Consider the following 20,217-nt stretch of genomic DNA (forward strand, 5'->3'; position numbering starts at 1 on the left):
AATACTTTTATAAGCAAGAGTAGGCATTGAGATGGCCTAGCATTTAGAGCAATAATTTTCCCACTATCTTTTTCAATGGCACATGATTTGGGCTCTTCCTAATAATTCAAACTTCAATAAGAAATATCCAATTTCTACACCAACAAATAAATAAAACTGTTTAATTGAGCCAAGAGCTATGCCTAATGCTAGACCCAAATATATTAGTGTTACATGACAACACTGACTGTATTGCAGTAACTGTTGGTTGTTAAATATAAACAAAATAGAATGGAAAGAACTTGTAAGTTTTATAATATAATTGTGGTGAACCTGAGTGAGTCCTATAGTACGAGACCACTGCGATCTGCCTATCTGTACGTGTGCATCGCTCCTCGAAGATAATACTTAGTACAGTACAACTGGTCAGTATAGACATGTGCGTATGATAAAGAAATAAAAGATTAATTGGATTATTGCAACTCTACTTGTACCAAGGCATAGGACTAAATTTAAGACCCTGATAAAGAAGGCTGTTTATGGAGGCAAATGAATGCAAACCTCAGAAGGCAAGGAACACTTTTAAAATAGAGTTTATGAAGCCAATTCTGACAATCATTCATAATCAATATGACATTAAATTTTTTACTTATTTCCAGCACTAAGAGCATACCAAAAATTGCCAGTTGTATCAAAACCTATTGAAGTCTTAAGCTACATGTGAGTGATAGCTGTCATCTTCATTTCAATGCCACTTATATTCTGTAAAGGTGGCGAATTTTAGCTACTATGAGTCTAATAGCTGCTAATTGGTTTGCCAATTAGATATGAGACACAGTTGATCCCATGCAGTGATGCATAACCAGGAGACCATAATATTTTAGGTATTAAAGTCTACTTTTAACAGTTTTTTCTATTTCTGAAAACAATGTTGACTGGATTGAGACACAAAATGATTGCTCTAGCTATGTCTTTTTGTTATTTTTGTATCAGTAAGGCTAAAATAACTGTCACATGATTTTGATAGGAACTATAGTCACAGATTCCCTGCTGTTGAAATAAAATGGATCCTGTCTCTCCAGAAAGATGGAGGTCATTATCCTCTTCTTCAATTGCAAGTAAAAGGAAGTACAAACCTTTCAACTGCTTCAGTAACTACTGTAAGGAATTAAAGTCTCGTTCATTGAGTTTACCATCAATCCTCCTACTGATTTATGTTATACCAATGGCAATTAGTTACGCATTTTTTGAAATAACTTTTAGAAATTTATCCCGTGACCCTTCCAACCAATGTGGACCTATTGACTCTGGTAGCATTACAGTCTTTTATAATGTTGGAATTATAGTAGGAAATGCTATATTTCTTTTTGCTCCTTTCTGTGGTTGGTTGTCAGATACTAAAATTGGTAGGGATAATGCTGTTTCTATCAGTCTATGGCTTGGTTGGATAGGCACTCTATTATTTGCCATAGGATGCTGTTTGCAATATAATTCATGTGGTACAACTGCTCTGATAGGAAGATATGTATTTTTTAGTATAGCTTTTGTATTCATGTTAGTCTCATTGTCACTCCTATATACTAATATATTACCATATGGTATAGATCAGTTGATGAATGAATCTACTGTCAAGATAAGAGCATTCATTCACTGGTACTGGCTGTGCCTTTATAGTGGCTACATATTTTCAGTTGTATCGGATGAGCTCATTGTTTCAGTTGTGGCTTTTGTTTTCTTTTCTTTTTCTCTTTGTCTTCATTTTCTCTTTAAGCATCGTTTTGAGCACATACCTATTCCTAATCCTTATAAAATTGTATTTAAAGTATTGAAGTTTTCTCTCACAACTAGTGGCACTAGAAGACAGCATCGTAGTGCATTCACATACTGGGGAGAGGAGCCCAGTAGAATGGATCTTGCTAAGGAGAGGTATGGTGGTTGTTTCTCTCATGAAGAAGTGGAAAATGTCAAAACTTTCCTACGTATTGCTGTTGTTTTGGCCACCTTTTTTCCCCTTTATATTTCCATTGTTCCGTTCTTAAATAGTTCTTCAAAGTTTGTTGCTCAGTTTAAAGATGGTTACGAAGGTTTGCAAGGAAATGCTAAAAATGTTGTTTGGATTTTTGGCAAATTTTCTCCATTTTTTCTGATAGTCCCTTTGTTTGAACTGGTTATTTTACCTCTCTTTCCTAAATTGGAATATTTTATAATTAATCCATTAAGAGGACTTGGTTTGGCTAGTGTTATTTTTATTTTATCAATTATTAGCTTTTTTCTCATTGACTTGATTGGAAGACATGTTAGCGATGTGTCTGAAATGCCTTGCTTTTTCATTTGGGAATCAGTTGAGAAAACAATTCAGATTTCCTATTGGATACTACTCATACCATCAGTATTAGCTGGTGTATCATTATTTCTCTCTTATACATGTATGCTTGAGTTTCTGTGTAGCCAGTCTCCTTTTGGTATGCATGGAATGATCATTGGACTGTTCTGGTTTATGCATGGTATATACATTGACATTGGTTCAGGCATTTTATTAATAGTTTATTATCACCCTATACACTCAGTCTCATTTATGTCATGTACCTCTTGGCTCTCTGTAATATTTGGTATAATTGCTGTTATTGGATTAGTGGTGTATGTATTAATAGCTCGATGGTATGTCAATAGGGTCAGGGATACTGATCTTGGTCTACGTGCAGCAGTAGAGGAACACTGGGAAAAGAGACTGATGGCAGGGAATGCCATAAATAACACTAAGAGTACATAATATTATGTACTCTTGATAACACTGATACAAGAGATGTATTTGTTTCAAACTTTTGATAGTTTTTGTTAATTTTTTGTAATTTGTTAGTCTTTTCTAATAATGGGAATGTGAGGATAATTTTCTCATGCACATGCCTAGAATATTTATTCATCAAAAACTCAACAGGATGTAAACCAATATTTAATATAGCAATTTCCATTGTCTCAGTTATTTCTAGCTGGTATTGTGGACACTGCAACTGCATGGTCTTAAGGCCTTTTCACACTGGCAAAAGTGTAATGCACATTAATTGTGTTCACACTAGAGTGGTTTCAAATTGATGTGAAGTGATGCGCTTCAGTCAATGTAAACCAATGGCAACAGAACACAAAATGATACATAATTCAGCTGCTAGTGTGAGCAAGATCAACTGTGCCAGTGTGAAAAGGCCTTTACTTTTACTCATTAGTAAAGCTGTACAGTGAAAATGATCCTTCATCAATATTGTATGATACTTGGAAGGAATGATGTGCTATCAAGCTTAAATATTTCATTGGTCGTTGTTTAATGCATGGTTGTATGATTGCAATTATTAGCCTTATATAAAGTAATGAATAATTATTTGAACATTGAATTTTGAACGATGTTACAACTCCACTTGTACCAAGGCTAGATGACTATAAATTTAAAATCCTGATAAAGAAGACTGTATAGGAAGATAAATGAATGCCAATCCCAGAAGGAAAGTAACACTTTTAAAAACTATCTTTACCAAACCATCCTGAAAAATCCGGCATTCATAAGTAATACAACATTAAATTTTCACTTATTTTCAGCACTAAGAACTTACCAAGGATTGCCAGCTGTATCAAAACCTATTGAGGAAAGTCTTAGGCTGCATGTGAGTGATAGCTTTCATCTTTGTTTCAATGGCACTTATATTCTGTAAAAGTGGCAAAAGGAATTTTAGCTTTTGTGAGTGCTACTTGCTTTGCCGGAAGCATTTTTGAACTTATATAAATGTGATATAAACTGTAGAAAATGATCATTTTTTGTTCTAAAAATGTGGTACTCGCTAATTAATTTAGCCTTATTATCATGTGTATTATATTAGTAAAACAATAAAGAGAAGCCACACTGGTCAGTATAGGAATGTTAATATTATTCATAGTTGCACTATAATAACTGAAATTTAATCACATGACATTAATTGTCATACTCCACTATTACTTTTTCTGTCAATGGCAGCCAAGTTTTCTTCATCTTCTCCTGGTCTCCTCAAACTAGAAGAAGAGCTCACCTGTCCTGTCTGTCTTCAACAATATGCCAACCCTAAGACTTTACCTTGTCTACATTCATTCTGTCAGCTCTGTCTGGAGGGATTACCACTGATAAGAAGAATGAGACCTATTACCTCTCTTGTCCTACTTGTCGTCATTGTACAGAGTTACCAGAAGAAGGTGTAGGAGCCTTCCCTGTAGCATTTACTCTCAACAATTTTAAGGAAACACTTTCTTCAATCAAGAAAACAGCACGTTCGTTTGATCCTCAAAAAGCTGCCTGCAATGATCATGGAAAGTCATTAGAGTTCTTCTGTGAAACATGTGATACAGTAATCTGTTCCCACTTCTCAGTTCTTAATCACAAGCAACACGAGTATGACTTAATCACCGAATTTTTATATACCAAACATTGTCAAGATCTAGGAGGTTCTCTTGAGCCAGTAAAAAGGAAAATTGAAGCACTCAAAAGAATCCTGTCTGCTCTAGCAGAGAGAGAGGGTGAGATCAGAGAGAGAGGAGAAGGAGTCTTAGAAGAAATACATGAAATGGCAGAGGAAATGATGAATGTTCTTCGTCAGTCAGAGAGGACACTGACTGAGCAGGCAAAGAGGGTTATTGACCTTAGGCTAAAGGTGCTGTCAGATCAAATCAAATCAGCAGAAAAGAGTTTGAAATTTTTGGAGAATGTTAAGAATTATGTGGAACAGAGTCTGAAAAAAGATACTCATCAACAAGTCTTGGGGTCTAAGAAACAGATGCTGGAGCGAATGAGTGAAGTTACTGCACAGGTCAATGTGGAGGAGTTGATTCCTAGAGAAAAGTCTGACTTTGCATTTATTAAAAATATTGAATCACTACACAGCATTAGTAATATTGGCAATATCATTTCTGGTGCTGACCTAAACCAGTTCATGGTAAAGAAGACTGGCTATTATAACCATCCACCAGAAGAAAAGAAATTTTCATTTTCATTCTCCATTAAGGCACCAGGTTCATCTCCTTTGTCTGTTCCCCTCTCTTCTCTCAGGTGTAGTCTAGTACCAGTTTGTAATCATGATGAACCCACAGATATAATCACCACCAGCACTGATCCTGGAGTATATAGGATACAGTGTAGCCCTTCAACCAGTGGTACTCATACTTTAAAAGTACAAGTATACAACGTGCAACTTGAGGACACCTCAGTAGCCATCCCTATCAACCCTTACCTTGATAATGTTGCTCCAGTAAATGCAATAAGTAAATTTTATCGACCCTGGGGTGTAGCCGTTAGTGATACTAACCATGTTATAATAACTGAATGGAAAGGTGACTTTGTAGTAATGCTGGATATCGAAAAAATGAAGATCCAGTATTTTAGACAAAGTGGCAATTTGTTTTTCTGTGCTCCACGAGGTGTGGCCATTACTTCAGACAAAACTATATTCTTGTCTGATAATCACAGGATTCACTTGATGAATGAGGTTGGGGAGAATATAGCATTTGTTGATATGAATGGCAGCAAGCAATTGCAGTTCATTAATCCTGCTGGTATAGCCATTTCTCCTGTAACAGGACAGGTTTATATTGCTGATTATGGTAATCATCGTATACAAGTCTTGACTCCTAATCTAACCTTCTCTTTTTTGTTTGGTAGTGAAGGATCAGCTAGTGGACAGTTTCAGTATCCATGTGACATTGCCATTGACAGTCAAGGTTTAGTGTATGTTGCTGATAGTTGTAATCATCGAATTCAAAAGTTTTCTTCAGATGGAAAGTTTGTGGGTCAGTTTGGTGCTAAAGGATCTGGTCCTGGACAGCTTGATACGCCAGTAGGTATAACAATAGACACTGCAGCTACTGGTCTAGTGTATGTTAGTGAATATCGCAATAATCGAATTTCGATCCTCACTAGTGATGGTGTATTTTTAAAATATTTTGGAAGTGAAGGGAGTGATATTCATCAGTTTAAAGGCCCGAAAGGATTAACATTTGACAAAGATGGATTTTTGTATGTTTGTGATGATAACAATCAACGTATTGTTATTTATTAGTTTTAAAAATATTTCCTTTAGTAAAACTATAATAATAAACTACCAGTGTTGAGAAGGAGAGGGAGAAGTAATGTATTATTACAATCAACATAAGGAATTGTTTATAAGTGCTATTGTAAGTATGCCAGTGTGCTAGATATTATGTACATCCACTCAGGCTGTATTGGCAGCATCACCTGCATGAGCACTAATTTGACTGCACCTTCATTATAATTAAGAAATAGTAACCATTTAAAATTCATGGTGTTCCTTCCAATGGTCATTGAGGTAGTCTTGATCATCAGTTTTGCCATTGCCTTCGGTTTTGCTTCAGCCATTTTCATCAAAATTTTTCTCAAAGTATTTTTTAAAGTAACATCAAGGGCTACATGGTTTTTGGCTAAATTTTGAAGGAGCCTCAAAATTTCTAGAAATCTAATTTTTGAATAGAGTCTGCTAGACTTGATACATAACATGACCATTTTATACATTTAATATTTGGATTTTTGATAAAACATCAAAGGCTATCCTGTAATTTTTTCTAATTAACCTTCCTGCTTTTCTGTTATCTTTCTCTCTTTCCCTTCACTCCTAAGATTCAATCAGTTGATGTGAATGAGTTATAGACACCTTTAGCATTACCTGCTCCACATGTACATGTAGTATGTACCTTTTATAGTCAAATAGCCTAAAACTGAAGGTATGTTATACAAGGGAAAGGAAGGAGAATATTTATAGTTAAATGAATTTTTTGTGAAGAGGTATAGGCAATGGTGGGTGGACTAGGTAGAGGCTGGCTATGATCATTTTAAATACGAGCCAACTTTGAAATTAAGGAAAGGCTATTGAAAGGCTTAAATATTTCAAGTTATGGCCATTTTTTAAAATTGACCAATTTCTGAAAAATACCCAAGACTATAGCCCATGTTTTTTTCCAAAAAACAGCTCCGAAATCTTAAATATTTCAAGTTATGGCCATTTTTTTTAAATTGGCCAATTTCTGAAAAATACCCAAGCCCATGTTTTTTTTCCAAAAAACAGCTCCAAAATCATTCCCAATTTTTATTACATTTTCTAACACATTTTGATGTCCTTATGCTATGTAAAAAGTTTGAGATGATTCCGACTTAATTTCTTCAAGTTATGTCCATTTTTTAAATTGGCCAATTTCTGAAAAATACCCAAGGCTATAGCCCATGCTTTTTTCCAAAAAACGGCTCTGAAGTCATCCCCAGTTTTTATTACATTTTCTGATACATATTGATGTCCTTATGCTATGTAAAAAGTTTGAGCTGATTCCGATTTTAATTTTTCAAGTTATGGCCATTTTTTAAAATTGGCCAATTTCTGAAAAATAATCAAGGCTATAGCCCATGCTTTTTTCCAAAAAACGGCTCCGAAATCACCCCCAATTGTTATTACATTTTCTGATACATATTGATGTCCTTATGCTTTGTAAAAAGTTTGAGCCAATTCCGACTTAAATTTTTCAAGTTATGGCCATTTTTTAAAATTGGCCAATTTCAGAAAAATACCCAAGGCTATAGCCCATGCTTTTTTCCAAAAAACGACTCCAAAATCACTCCCAATTTTTATTACATTTTCTGATACATATTGATGTCCTTATGCTTTGTAAAAAGTTTGAGCCGATTCCGACTTAAATTTTTCAAGTTATGGCCATTTTTTTAATGAGCCAATTTCTAAAGAATATACCTACTTTTTTTGTTTTTCTGATATAAATTTTGTGTTTATATGTTGTTTCATCTTTTTTTTATTTTTGTGTTTTAGTATATCTCTGGTAAAACAGTTTATTGATGACACAAATTTGACCTGAAGATTTTGGCTGAATTTTAATGTCAGTCTTACAATGGTAAGGAGTACTCAAGTTTATTAGGTAGTTCATACTTGCATTGTTTTTGTACAAGTAATTTATCAGAAGTAAGCACAATATGTATTGCAAAGTAACAGCATTAATTTTTAACTTTTAGGCTCATGCATACATTTATTTGAGCTGGTACAAGTATTTTACCATCACAATACTACCATTTCTGTTGATTTGAATCTCTTAATTGGTACAGTTGAAAAGAGGTGCACAGATGAAGCTAACTATTAGTTTTGAGCTTTATCTTTATTGCAGTGATCAACGCAATTGAGCAATCTCAGAATATGAGAGCAATGGGGAGGTACAGCTTATTAATAATAGTACATACCTGTAATAATAATAATTATTAATTTACTTTGTAGTGGGTCATCTTAACAAAGGGAATAAATATTTATTTACCAAATCATGGTGACTGTTTAGATTGAAGTCATTTGAGGGAGTGCAGGTTAAATTTGAGTGCCTGAGTCAGCTTAATTGTTTTGAAGGATTATGGCTTCTCCTTTGTGTTCTTGTCACTGTCCTAAGGCTTTCAAAGAGATTTCAAGAGAAAAATTAATGCATCACTTAACAGCTAATGCCTATCATATAATTGTGCCATGTCTTTCTGGAAGGTACATACATGTACTTGTGTTTATAGTGTAGTTTCACTTCACTTTGTATGTCAATTTTTAGTATCCACAGATCACAGGATGAGTAGCGCTTTCAAATAAAGAACAAAGCTGTTACTGAAGTATGTGTAGTTTAGTATCAATAATTAATAATTACTGAGTTTTGCTACTAGTAAAAGCTGACGAGGTCAATTTCATGATTTATCAGCTAACGATAAGTAGCTATAGCAACCACTTCATGATTACATCAGTGGGTGTGGTTTTTAACACCTACTGTGTCGGAGTGATGTGACAATGACTGTACAAGACTTTGTTATTTTTATGTAATTTTGTGAGTTTAAAAATTTTGATTTTTACCCATTCAATTTTATAGAACTCATTTTTCTGAAAGACAATGTCTGATTACTGGTTATAATTTAGCCCAATTCCTGTGGGCATTCTTCAGTATCATTAGTAAGTTTATACCGTATAGCCAGAAAATTTGGCGGTCTAAAACTTTGGCGGTTTTGCATCAAAACTGCCTAAATATAATATTGGCGGTCATTTAATTTGGCGGTTTACTATCTTGTCTTTTCTTTAAGCACACTCAGCTCTTCTTTAGCTGCTCCTTGGCAGTCCTTGCCCACAGTCTTGACTCTGTGACTGAAATAGTGAGAAATACTGCCATTTTTTAGTATAATTAACCCGCCAATAATAATTGCAATTATTATTGGCGGTTATAATATTGGCGGTTTTATTTGGAACTGCCAATCCGCCAAATTTAATTCTCCGTCAAATTTTCCGGCTATACCGTATCATTGTTACTATGTTTAAATACTGACAATGCACTATATGACCTGTCTAATTGTGCACACTAGAATAATAAGAAAACTGTAAATTCCTGTCATAATGCATTGCGTTTATACACGCTATTGTATGCTGATGTGTCGTCTAATAAGCTCACATAGCTCCAATACATTGTTTACTGTACATGTTTTAAGTTACTGTACATGTTTAAAGTTTACTGTACATGTTTTAAGTGCCTATGCATTATACATGTAGTAAGATGCTTGTAGTCCCACTAAGACTTTGAGTTGTACACAAATCTCTTTGTTGTTTGGTTGCTACTAATGATACTAATAATAATAATAATAATAGTAATAATAATAATTACTAATAATAGTTAAATGCCCACTTTTCATGTAGAGTGTTAGCCACACTTGCCTATTATTATAAAAACTTCTTTACTGTAATGAGTTAGAGAGAGCAAAGAGAAGTGATACAGGCTAAAGAAGCAAAAAGAATTGGGCTCAGCAGTTGACCTCAAAGAAGAATAGGATTATTAGTCAAGGATAAAACCATCTTGGCAACCGAAGGCAGGTCAACTTATAGCAAATTCTAAGTTTCTTTTTTCCAAATTAGAACGAGTCAGTGGCTGGGTTAGGGCTTAGCTAGCTCAAGCAACAAACTGAAATCCTTTGAGGCAGAGCTACTGACCTCCTATAGCAACCTCAACAATACTGTATTGAGAGGCGTCAGCGACAAGACACTAATGTCAGTCTAATTTATTTTGACTGGACAAGCTTTTTATAGATAATTTATTATTATTATCATTTGTATTCTCTTCAGCTCTTAAAAATAGATAATTCATTATTAAACTTGGCCATTGTATTCCAGGGCTAGTGTTATTTTAGCTGTCATAACTGGGGCAAATTCTTGAGAGTAGTATACAGGTACACAGAATTAGCCAGATAAGCACTATACTGACAGATACAATTTAATAAGTATCTTACTTTTATAAGTTAGAGGTCCATTTTAACATCAATATTCCCATTGTCATATTTCTATCATTGATCAGTAATTGCCTTCACTGATTATTGAGTAATTTCTCATAATATCAAAATCCACACTATAAACCAGCCTCTGGGACAATGAATACATTTGCACTATGTACTACTAGTATTACGTAGTAGAGTTTATTGTACTACATTTGTTACTACTGGTTCATAGTGTTGTCTGTCATGTGAGGAATGTAATAATGGTAGGTTATATAAACATTTAGAATAATCCAGCAAGTCATCAGGTATCTCTTTCTTCTCTCTCTGTCACTGTTCAGTATTTTTCTCAGTTTATTATTAATTTTAATAGTTTGCTCTAAGACTATCTTCATTTATTATTTTCTACCTTTATCTCTCTTACTTTTTGCTCTTGTGTATTCAATACATACTTTTCCTTAAAATGACAGCCAATTTGAAACCATCTTCATCTTCTTTGGGTCTCCTCAAATTGGAAGAAGAGCTCACCTGTCCTGTATGTCTCGAACAATATGTCAAGCCTAAGACTTTACCTTGTCTACATTCATTCTGTCAGCACTGTCTGGAGGGATTACCACTGGATAAGAAGAATGAGACCTATTACTTCTCTTGTCCCACTTGTCGTCATCTTACAGAGTTACCAGAAGAAGGAGCAGGAGCCTTTCCTGTAGCATTTCACCTCAACAACCTCAAAGATGTACACAGTCTAATGAAGAAGACAGCAAATTTATCTAGTTCTCGATTAGAAATTGCCACGGCCACCTGCAGTGATCATGGAAAACCTTTGGAGTTCTTCTGTGAGACATGTGATACAGTAATCTGTTCCCACTGCTCAGTCCGTGATCACAAGCACCATGAGTGTGACCTAATCACTGACTGTTATGCTAAACACTCTCAAAAGCTAAGAGAACATTTATCACCAGTTGACAGAAAGAAGGAAGCACTCAATGAAGTCCTGTCTGCTCTAGCAGAGAGAGAGGGTGAGATCAGAGAGAGAGAAGAAGGAGTCTTAGAAGAAATACATGAAGTGGTAGAGGAAATGGTAAGTGCTCTTCATGAGTCAGAGAGAAAACTAACTGAGCAGCTAAAGAGGGTCACAAATGTTAAACTAAAGGTGCTGTCAGAGCAGGTCAAATCAGCAAAAATGAGTTTAAGTCTTCTGAAGGATGTTGGTGATTATGTGGAACAGAGTCTGAAAACAAGCAGCCCTCAAACAGTTCTGAGGTCTAAGAAACAGATGTTGGAGCATATGAGTGAAGTCACTGCAGGGATCAATGTGGAGGAGTTACATCCAAAAGAAAAGGCTGACTTTGCGTTGAGTAAAAGTATGAAATCACTGCATCGCATTGGAGATATTATTTCAGGCAATATTGGACTACAGCAGTGTCGAGTGAAGAAAATTGATCATATCACACCTTCTGGAAAAGCAGTTTCATTTTCATTATCAATAGAAGTACCAGATTTATCACTTTTGTCTGTTCCCCTCTCTTCTCTGAAGTGTAGTCTAGTACCAGTTGGTAAAGGTGATCAACCCATTAACACTACAGTCACCACCAGCACTGATCCTGGAGTGTATAGGATACAGTGTAACCCTTCAACCAGTGGTACTCATGCAATAAAAGTACACGTATATGATGTTCAACTTCAGGATACCTCAATAGTCATTCCTTTCAATCCTTACCTTGATAACATCACTCCGGAACGTACTATAACTGAGCTTAATGGGCCCTGGACAGTTGCTGTTAGTGATGACAATCATGTTATCATAACCGAGTATTATGGTCACTGTGTAACAATACTGGATAAAGAAGGGAAGAAAGTAAAATCATTAGGAGGGGAAGGAGGAAGTGGCAATGTCAAGTTTTCTTATCCTCTTGGTATAGCCATTACTCCAGACAATTTTATTCTTGTGTCTGATAGTGACAGGATCCAGAAGATAAGCATGGATGGATACCGTAAAGCATCAGTTGGTAAAAAGGGCAATAAGCAACTACAATTCCACTCTCCTTCTGGTATAGCTATTTCTGCTATAACAGGACAGGTTTATATTGCTGATAAGATTAATCATCGCATCCAAGTCTTGAATCCTGATCTAACCTTCTCTCGTTCATTCGGTAGTGAAGGATCAGCTAGTGGACAATTTCAGTATCCATGTGACATTGCTATTGATTGGCAAGGTTTAGTGTATGTTGCTGATTTTTTTAATAATCGCATTCAGAAGTTCTCTTCTTGTGGAAAGTTCATAACAGAATTTGGTGACAAAGGAGCTGGTTCTGGAAGTCTTAATGAGCCAAATGGTATAACAATAGACACTGCAGTTAGTGGCCTAGTGTATGTTAGTGAAAGGAGTAACCACTGTATCTCCGTATTTAATAATGAAGGTGTATTTATTAGTAGTTTTGGAAGGGAAGGTAGTAATGTTAATGAGTTTTATGAGCCATTGGGATTAACATTTGATAAAAATGGTTCTTTGTATGTTTGTGATCATCTTAATACACGACTTGTTGTATATTAATTTGGGACAATAGTTATTTGCTGCTATTTTAATTTTTGTAACGATAGAGTGGTTGTGAAAGACTTGAATTTTTTAAAACTTATTCATATTCATTAGTAAATGATTCGTCAAGATATTTCATAGTTCTAGTAGTTCGCGTGTAAGGTTTTTATACATGCATGGCATAATAACATCTATTTTTAAAATGTATCATATCTTATTAATTTTTTGTATTACTTTTACTGTGCATGTAATTGATTTTGTGTCTGCTGGTCTTATCAAGTTGTCTGCATTGTCTTATTATTGTAGGAATTGTTAGTAGATCTAGTCAATATTGCTGAGATGATTCCAACTTAAATTTTTGCCACAGGGGTTGCTATAGTAAAGGAATGTTGTTAACATTGCACAGTGCTGCACTGTGTACTCTATCAGTGCAATGTCTATCATAACTTCCTTTATTTTCAGAGTTCATCAGGGCTGCTATTTCATCACTCTCACTTCTTTCTCTACTGCCCTAAGCCCTGATTTGACACCTTCCTATTCTTATCATTTAGTATTGGCTTCTTTTTTTTAAAATGACAACCAAACAATCTTCATCTTCTTTTCCTGGTTTCCTCAAACTAGAGGAACAGCTCACCTGTCCTGTGTGTCTTGACCACTATACCAACCCTAAAACTTTACCTTGTCTACATTCATTCTGTCAGCACTGTCTGGAGGGATTACCTCTAGATAAGAAGAATGAGACCTATTACCTCTCTTGTCCCACTTGTCGTAACCGTACAGATTTACCAGAAGAAGGAGCAGTAGCTTTTCCTGTAGCATTTCATTTGAACAATTTGAAGGAGTTGTATAGTGCAATGAAGAAGATGCCAGCTGTATCAGATCCTCAAGAAGCCACGTGTAGTGATCATGGAAGGCCATTGGAACTATTCTGTGAATCATGTGATACATTAATCTGTATTAGTTGCTCAGTTCATAGTCACAAGCATCATGAATATGACTTAGTTACTGAAATTTATTCTAAACAGTGTCAGAAGTTAAGAGAATGTTTATCACCAGTTGAAGCAAAGAAGGAAGTACTTAAAAATTTCCTGTCTGCTCTAGCTGAGAAAGAGGGTGAGATCAGAGAGAGAGGAGAAGGAGTCCTAGAAGAAATACATAAAATGGTAGAGAAAATGATGGATGTTCTTCGTCAGTCAGAAAGGAAACTAACTGAGCAGGCAAAAAGGGTTATTGATGATAAACTAAAGGTGCTGTCAGAACAGGTCAAATCAGCAGAAGCAAGTTTGCATCTTCTAGAGGATGTTGGGGATTATGTGGAACAAAGTCTAAAGACAGGCAGTCCTCAACAAGTTTTGGGGTCTAAGAAACAGATGATGAAGCATATGAGTGAAGTTACTGCAGGGATCAATGTGGAGGGGTTACATCCAAAGGAAAAGGCCGACTTTATATTGAGTAAAAGTATTAAATCACTGCATCACATTGGAGATATTATTTCAGGCAGTGTAGCACTACAGCAGTGCAGAGTGAAGAAAATTGATCATATCACACCCACTGATACAACACGTTCATTATCAATATCAATTAAAGCACCAAATTCATCTCTTTTGTCTGTTCCCCTCTCTTCTCTAAGGTGCAGTCTAGTACCAGTTGGTAAAGGTGCTCAACCAATTCACACTACAGTCACTACCACCAGCACTGATCCTGGAGTGTATAGGATACAGTGTGACAATTCAACTCGTGGTGTTCATATGGTAAAAGTACAAGTATATGATGTTCAACTTCATAATATCTCACTAGTCATTCCTTTTAATCCTTGCCTTGATAATATCACTCCAGTGCACACTGTCACAAAGTTGAATCATCCATGGGGAGTTGCTGTTAGTGAAGATAATCATATTATAACTGAGTATTATGGTCACTGTGTAACAATACTAGATAGAGAAGGAAAGAAAGTAAAATCATTAGGAGGGGAAGGAGGAAGTGGCAAAGTTAAGTTTTCTTATCCTCTTGGTATAGCCATTACTCCAGACAATTTTATTCTTGTGTCTGATAGTGACAGGATCCAGAAGATAAGCATGGATGGTTACCATAAAGCATCAGTTGGTAAAAAGGGCAATAAGCAACTACAATTCCACTCTCCTTCTGGTATAGCTATTTCTGCTATAACAGGACAGGTTTATATTGCTGATAAGATTAATCATCGTGTCCAAGTCTTAAATCCTGATCTAACCTTCTCTCGTTCATTCGGTAGTGAAGGATCAACTACTGGACAATTTCAGTATCCATGTGACATTGCTATTGATCGGCAAGGTTTAGTGTATGTTGCTGATTTTTTTAATAATCGCATTCAGAAGTTCTCTCCTTGTGGAAAATTCATAACAGAGTTTGGTGACAAAGGAGCTGGTTCTGGAAGTCTTAATGAGCCAAATGGTATAACAATAGACACTGCAGTTAGTGGCCTAGTGTATGTTAGTGAAAGGAGTAACCACTGTATCTCCGTATTTAATAATGAAGGTGTATTTATTAGTAGTTTTGGAAGGGAAGGTAGTAATGTTAATGAGTTTTATGAGCCATTGGGATTAACATTTGATAAAAATGGTTTTTTGTATGTTTGTGATCATCTTAATACACGACTTGTTGTATATTAATTTATAATAATATTATTTGCTCCTATTTTAATATTTGTAATAATAGAGTGGTTGTGAAAGACTTAAAATTTTATAAACTTATTTATATTCGTTAGTAAAAATGACTCATTCAAATATTTTATAGTTCTAGTAGTTCATGTGTAAAGTGTTGCCGAAGTTTCTATACATGCATGGGATAATAGCATCTGAGAAAATGTATCATATCTTATTAAATTTTTCTGTATTACTTTTATTGGACATGTATTTAATTTCATATCTACTGGAATTATCAAGTAGTCTGCAATGTCTTAACTGTTATAGTAATTGTTAGTAGATCCAGTTAATGTAGAATATAGCTGATAACATTGATAATACTAGGGACAGTGACCTTGTCAAGCACCTTTAAGTATACATTGATTAATAGAAGTACAGGGACTCTAGCCCAATTTTTGAGCAACTTTAAAAATTTGTAAAAATATTAACTTTTATAAGTACATGTATAAGCATCAGAAAAATAATATAAAATTGGAGAATTCTCTCCTAGACATTTTTAGCAAAATTTTGATTGGAATTTGATCAAACTTTCTACAAAGCATAAGTACATGTATGTTTATCATTAAAAAATTATAAAAAGGAGGATTCTCTCCCATTCAATTTTGGAATAATTTGGCTCAGGACTTTGCACTATAATAGTACAGAAGCTTTGGGCTATTGTCACAGTGGTTGCTATGGTAAAGGAATGTTGTTATTATTGGTACAGTACACAGTACAATGTTTATCATAACTTCCTCTAGTCAGTAGATAAATCTAGCCACAACTGAGACTTCCGAGTTCATCAGGGCCACTAATTCATCACTTTCACTTCTCTTTCACTGCTTCCCTAAGCCCTGATTTGACTTCTTCCTATTCTTATCATTTCATATTTGCTTCTTTGTCACTTCATTCTATACAATTATTTTCTTAAAATGGCAAGCAAACCATCTTCATCTTCTCCTGGTCTCCTCAAGCTCGAGGAACAGCTCACCTGTCCTGTGTGTCTTGACCACTATACTAACCCTAAGACTTTACCTTGTCTACATTCATTCTGTCAGCACTGTCTGGAGGGATTGCCTTTGGATAAGAAGAATGAAACCTATTATGTTTCTTGTCCCACTTGTCGTAATCGTACAGATTTACCAGAACAAGGAGCAGCAGCTTTTCCTGTAGCATTTCATTTGAACAATCTGAAGGAGTTGTATAGTGCAATGAAGAAGACACCAGCTTTATCAGATCCTCAAGAAGCCACATGTAGTGATCATGGAAGGCCATTGGAACTCTTCTGTGACTCATGTGATACATTAATCTGTATTAGTTGCTCAGTTCATAGTCACAAGCATCATGAATATGACTTAGTTACTGAAATTTATTCTAAACACTGTCAAAAGTTAAGAGAATGTCTATCTCCTGTTGAAGCAAAGAAGGATGTACTCAAGAAGGTCCTGTCTGCTTTAACAGAAAAAGAGGGTGAGATCAGAGAGAGAGGAGAAGGAGTCTTAGAAGAAATACATGAAATGGTAGAGGAAATGGTGGGTGTTCTTCGGCAATCAGAGAGGAAATTGACTGAACAGGCAAGGAAGGTCATTGATGATAAACTAAATGTGCTGTCAGAGCAGGTTAAATCAGCAGAAACAAGTTTGCGTCTTCTAGAGGATGTTGGGGATTATGTGGAACAGAGTCTGAAAACAGGCAGCCCTCAACAAGTCCTGGGGTCAAAGAAACAGATGATGGAGCATATGAGTGAAGTTACTGCAGGGATCAATGTGGAAGAGTTACATCCAAAAGAAAAGGCTGACTTTGTATTGAGTAAAAATATAAAGTCACTGCATGACATTGGAGATATTATTTCAGGCAATATTGGACTACAGCAGTGTCGAGTGAAGAAAATTGATCGTATCACACCTGCTGACAGAACACGTTCATTATCAATATCAATTGAAGCACCAAATTCATCCATTTTGTCTGTTCCCCTCTCTTCTATCAGGTGTAGTCTATTTGGTAAAGGTGATCAACCCATTCACACTACAGTCACTACCACCAGCACTGATCCTGGAGTGTATAGAATACAATGTGACAATTCAACTCGTGGTGTTCATATAGTAAAAGTACAAGTATACGGTGTTCAGCTTAAGAATATCTCACTAGTCGTCCCTTTTAATCCTTGCCTTAACAACATCATTCCAGTACATACGGTCACAAAGCTCAATCATCCGTGGGGAGTTGCCATAAGTGATGATGATGTTATAATAACTGAGAATTGTGGCAACTGTGTAACAATACTAGATAGAGAAGGACAAAAGGTGAAGTCATTAGGAGGGAAGGGAAAAAATGGCAATATCAAGTTTAGTTCTCCTTCTGGTATAGCCATTACTTCAGACAAATTTGTTCTTGTGTCTGATGAAAGTCATAAAATTCAAAAGATAAGCATGGATGGAAGCCGTAAAGTATCAGTTGGTAAAAAGGGTAGTGGACCCCTACAATTCAATGTTCCTGATGGTATAGCCATTTCTCCTTTATCAGGGCAGATATTTATCGCTGATAGTAATAATCATCGTATACAAGTCTTGAATCCTGACCTAACCTTCTCTCATTTGTTTGGTAGTGAAGGATCAGCTAGTGGACAGTTTCAGCATCCACGTGACATTGCTATTGACAGCCAAGGTTTAGTGTATGTCACCGACTATGGTAATCATCGCATTCAAAAGTTCTCTCCAGATGGAAAGTGTTTGCGCTTGTTTGGTACTAAAGGATCTTTTAATGGGCAACTTCAGTATCCATTATGCATAACAATAGACACTGTAGCTACTGGTCTTGTGTATATTGGTGAATATGGCAATAATCGTATCTCTGTCTTTACTAATGAGGGTGTTTTTATTAATATTATTGGAGGGAGAGGCAGTAATATTGATCAGTTTAATTATCCTTATGGATTAACATTTGACAAGAATGGATTCTTGTATGTTTGTGATAATTGTAATAAACGACTTGTTATTTATTAGATCATTTATTATTGATTTTTGTTCAATAATTAATTTTTTCTAATGCTTCATAGCTGTCAAAAATTTGTATTATTCCCAGCAAAATCTCATTCACTGTGTTTATGATCATAGACTCTTCCTATCATAATGTTATGTTTAGTGTAATATATGTTTTGCACATGCTTCACCTTCTGCTGTCATTTAGTTAAAATAGCACTTTAAGTGTATCCATTAGCCACATGTTTAATGATTTAGCAATGCATCTATATCCTTCCTTGCTTATATGAATAGATCTACTCTTATTATATATATAGCTAACATTATATTTAAGCAGCTAATTCATATTTTTAATCACAAAAATTTATGTTAAATAATTAGGAGTTACTCATTTCTCAACATTAACTTCTGTCATTGCACAGAATAGTTCAACATTATCTTCATTATAGCCATGAATTTTGAAAATATACTTGCCCTATTATTAGAATAACAAATTTTATATTATATCATATGCTGTAGATCTATTTGTTACTTACTGGCCACAGAACTGAAGGAATTGTGTCTTTATATATTCCATGATAGATTCCAGGTTTCAATGGACAGTACTTGCCAGTTACAGAGACACTAATGTCACAGAGATTATAGTTTGCATCTTCAAAAGTAAGATTAACATAGTTCTTGAATTGATGTGTTATTTTGGCATGCATAATGCCCCATTTGATTTCCTTTTCTAATAAACAAAACATTAAAATGATATTTGTAGTAATTGTCTTTGTTACTTAAATTTATGATTCCTTTGAAGTAATATTTATGTCCTGGTTTAATTGTTTGCCCAAATATATTCGATGATACATTAGTTATGGTAAGATAATCATTAGTATTAGCTTATGTAAGAAAGAATAAATCAATAGTGTATTACTGAACTTACAACAATCTGTCAATCCTTTATTACCAAGAGGTTCTTGTTGTTGATATAGTTGTTGGTAATTGAATCAAGTATTATATCTATTAGTATATTAGTCAGTATCTTACCATTGTAGTAATTGTTGGCAGATCCAGTTAATGTAGATACTACTAGTACAAATAATAGGACTATCAATAGAAAACTCATCTTCTTTCTTTGCTGTTAGTGATGGGTAATAAAGGGATGCAGCACTCAAGTTATATTTGTTTATGATGTTATGACTGTTTAGTGTAATATATGTTTTGCACATGCTTCACCTTCTGCTGTCATTTAGTTAAAATAGCACTTTAAGTGTATCTATTAGCCACATGTTTAATGATTGAGCAATACATTTATATCCTTCCTTGCTTTAATGAATAGATCTGCTGTTATTAAAGAACTAATATTATATTTAAGCAGCTAATTTTTATTTCTAATCATATTAAATAATCATGAGTTACTCATTTCTCAACATTAAAGGGTAACTGCACCCAAAAAATTTTTTTCCTGAAATAAGTTGGTAATAAAGAAAGAATCATAGGAAAAATAGCTAAAATTATTAAAAAGTACCAATTCTGTACTAAATCTTGGGTCAAAACTTGTAATTTTTTGCCTTACAGCCATCTTGTCAAATCACTTCCGGTGGTGGGCGTGGTCACGCGATGACGTAGTGGGGGAACATTAGCAAGTTTCTGCATTGAAATATTAGCAACTTTAAGACTGGATTTCTAAGTTCTGCATGCAATAAAGCAATTTTAATGAAGTGGACCATATAGAACTAATCAAGAGCTAACTACAAGCAGTTATACTGGTAACAAAATCTATCTATTGAA

The 20,217-nt window shown here is 34.9% G+C and overlaps 4 protein-coding genes and 1 long non-coding RNA gene across 6 annotated transcripts; 4 read left to right on the forward strand and 1 right to left on the reverse strand.

Moving 5' to 3' along the window:
- Nucleotides 1-1,042: 1,042 nt before the first annotated feature.
- On the forward strand, nt 1,043-2,760 carry LOC105313933 (solute carrier family 15 member 4-like). Its single transcript, XM_011407755.2, has one exon. It carries the CDS (start codon nt 1,043-1,045, stop codon nt 2,747-2,749), a length of 1,707 nt encoding a protein of 568 aa, XP_011406057.1. The 3' UTR covers nt 2,750-2,760.
- A 5,253-nt stretch (nt 2,761-8,013) lies between these two features.
- On the forward strand, nt 8,014-9,867 carry LOC109584741 (uncharacterized). 2 transcript variants are annotated; one of them, XR_002186158.1, is made up of 6 exons: nt 8,014-8,206; nt 8,268-8,516; nt 8,578-8,635; nt 8,687-8,844; nt 8,887-8,966; nt 9,754-9,867. It is a non-coding gene; the product is annotated as an uncharacterized LOC109584741 (long non-coding RNA). The 2 variants fall into 2 exon arrangements; XR_002186159.1 differs by lacking the exon at nt 8,687-8,844.
- Nucleotides 9,868-10,926: 1,059 nt separating this feature from the next.
- Nucleotides 10,927-12,934, forward strand: LOC105313934 (E3 ubiquitin-protein ligase TRIM71-like). The gene has a single exon (XM_020000584.1). The coding sequence runs from the start codon at nt 11,016-11,018 to the stop codon at nt 12,819-12,821; it is 1,806 nt and encodes a 601-aa protein (XP_019856143.1). The 5' UTR covers nt 10,927-11,015; the 3' UTR covers nt 12,822-12,934.
- A 3,578-nt stretch (nt 12,935-16,512) lies between these two features.
- Nucleotides 16,513-18,498, forward strand: LOC105313935 (E3 ubiquitin-protein ligase TRIM71-like). Its single transcript, XM_020000583.1, has one exon. It carries the CDS (start codon nt 16,675-16,677, stop codon nt 18,463-18,465), a length of 1,791 nt encoding a protein of 596 aa, XP_019856142.1. The 5' UTR covers nt 16,513-16,674; the 3' UTR covers nt 18,466-18,498.
- Nucleotides 18,499-18,788: 290 nt separating this feature from the next.
- On the reverse strand, nt 18,789-19,571 carry LOC109584746 (uncharacterized). The gene is made up of 5 exons (XM_020000581.1): nt 19,474-19,571; nt 19,370-19,402; nt 19,221-19,325; nt 18,978-19,171; nt 18,789-18,916 (listed from the first exon to the last, which is right to left on the reverse strand). Exons 1-5 carry the CDS (start codon nt 19,550-19,552, stop codon nt 18,830-18,832), a joined length of 498 nt encoding a protein of 165 aa, XP_019856140.1. The 5' UTR covers nt 19,553-19,571; the 3' UTR covers nt 18,789-18,829.
- Nucleotides 19,572-20,217: the final 646 nt, after the last annotated feature.

The sequence above is a fragment of the Amphimedon queenslandica genome, unplaced genomic scaffold (genome assembly GCF_000090795.2).
Source record: "Amphimedon queenslandica unplaced genomic scaffold, v1.1 AMPQUscaffold_13173, whole genome shotgun sequence".
NCBI lineage: Eukaryota > Metazoa > Porifera > Demospongiae > Haplosclerida > Niphatidae > Amphimedon > Amphimedon queenslandica.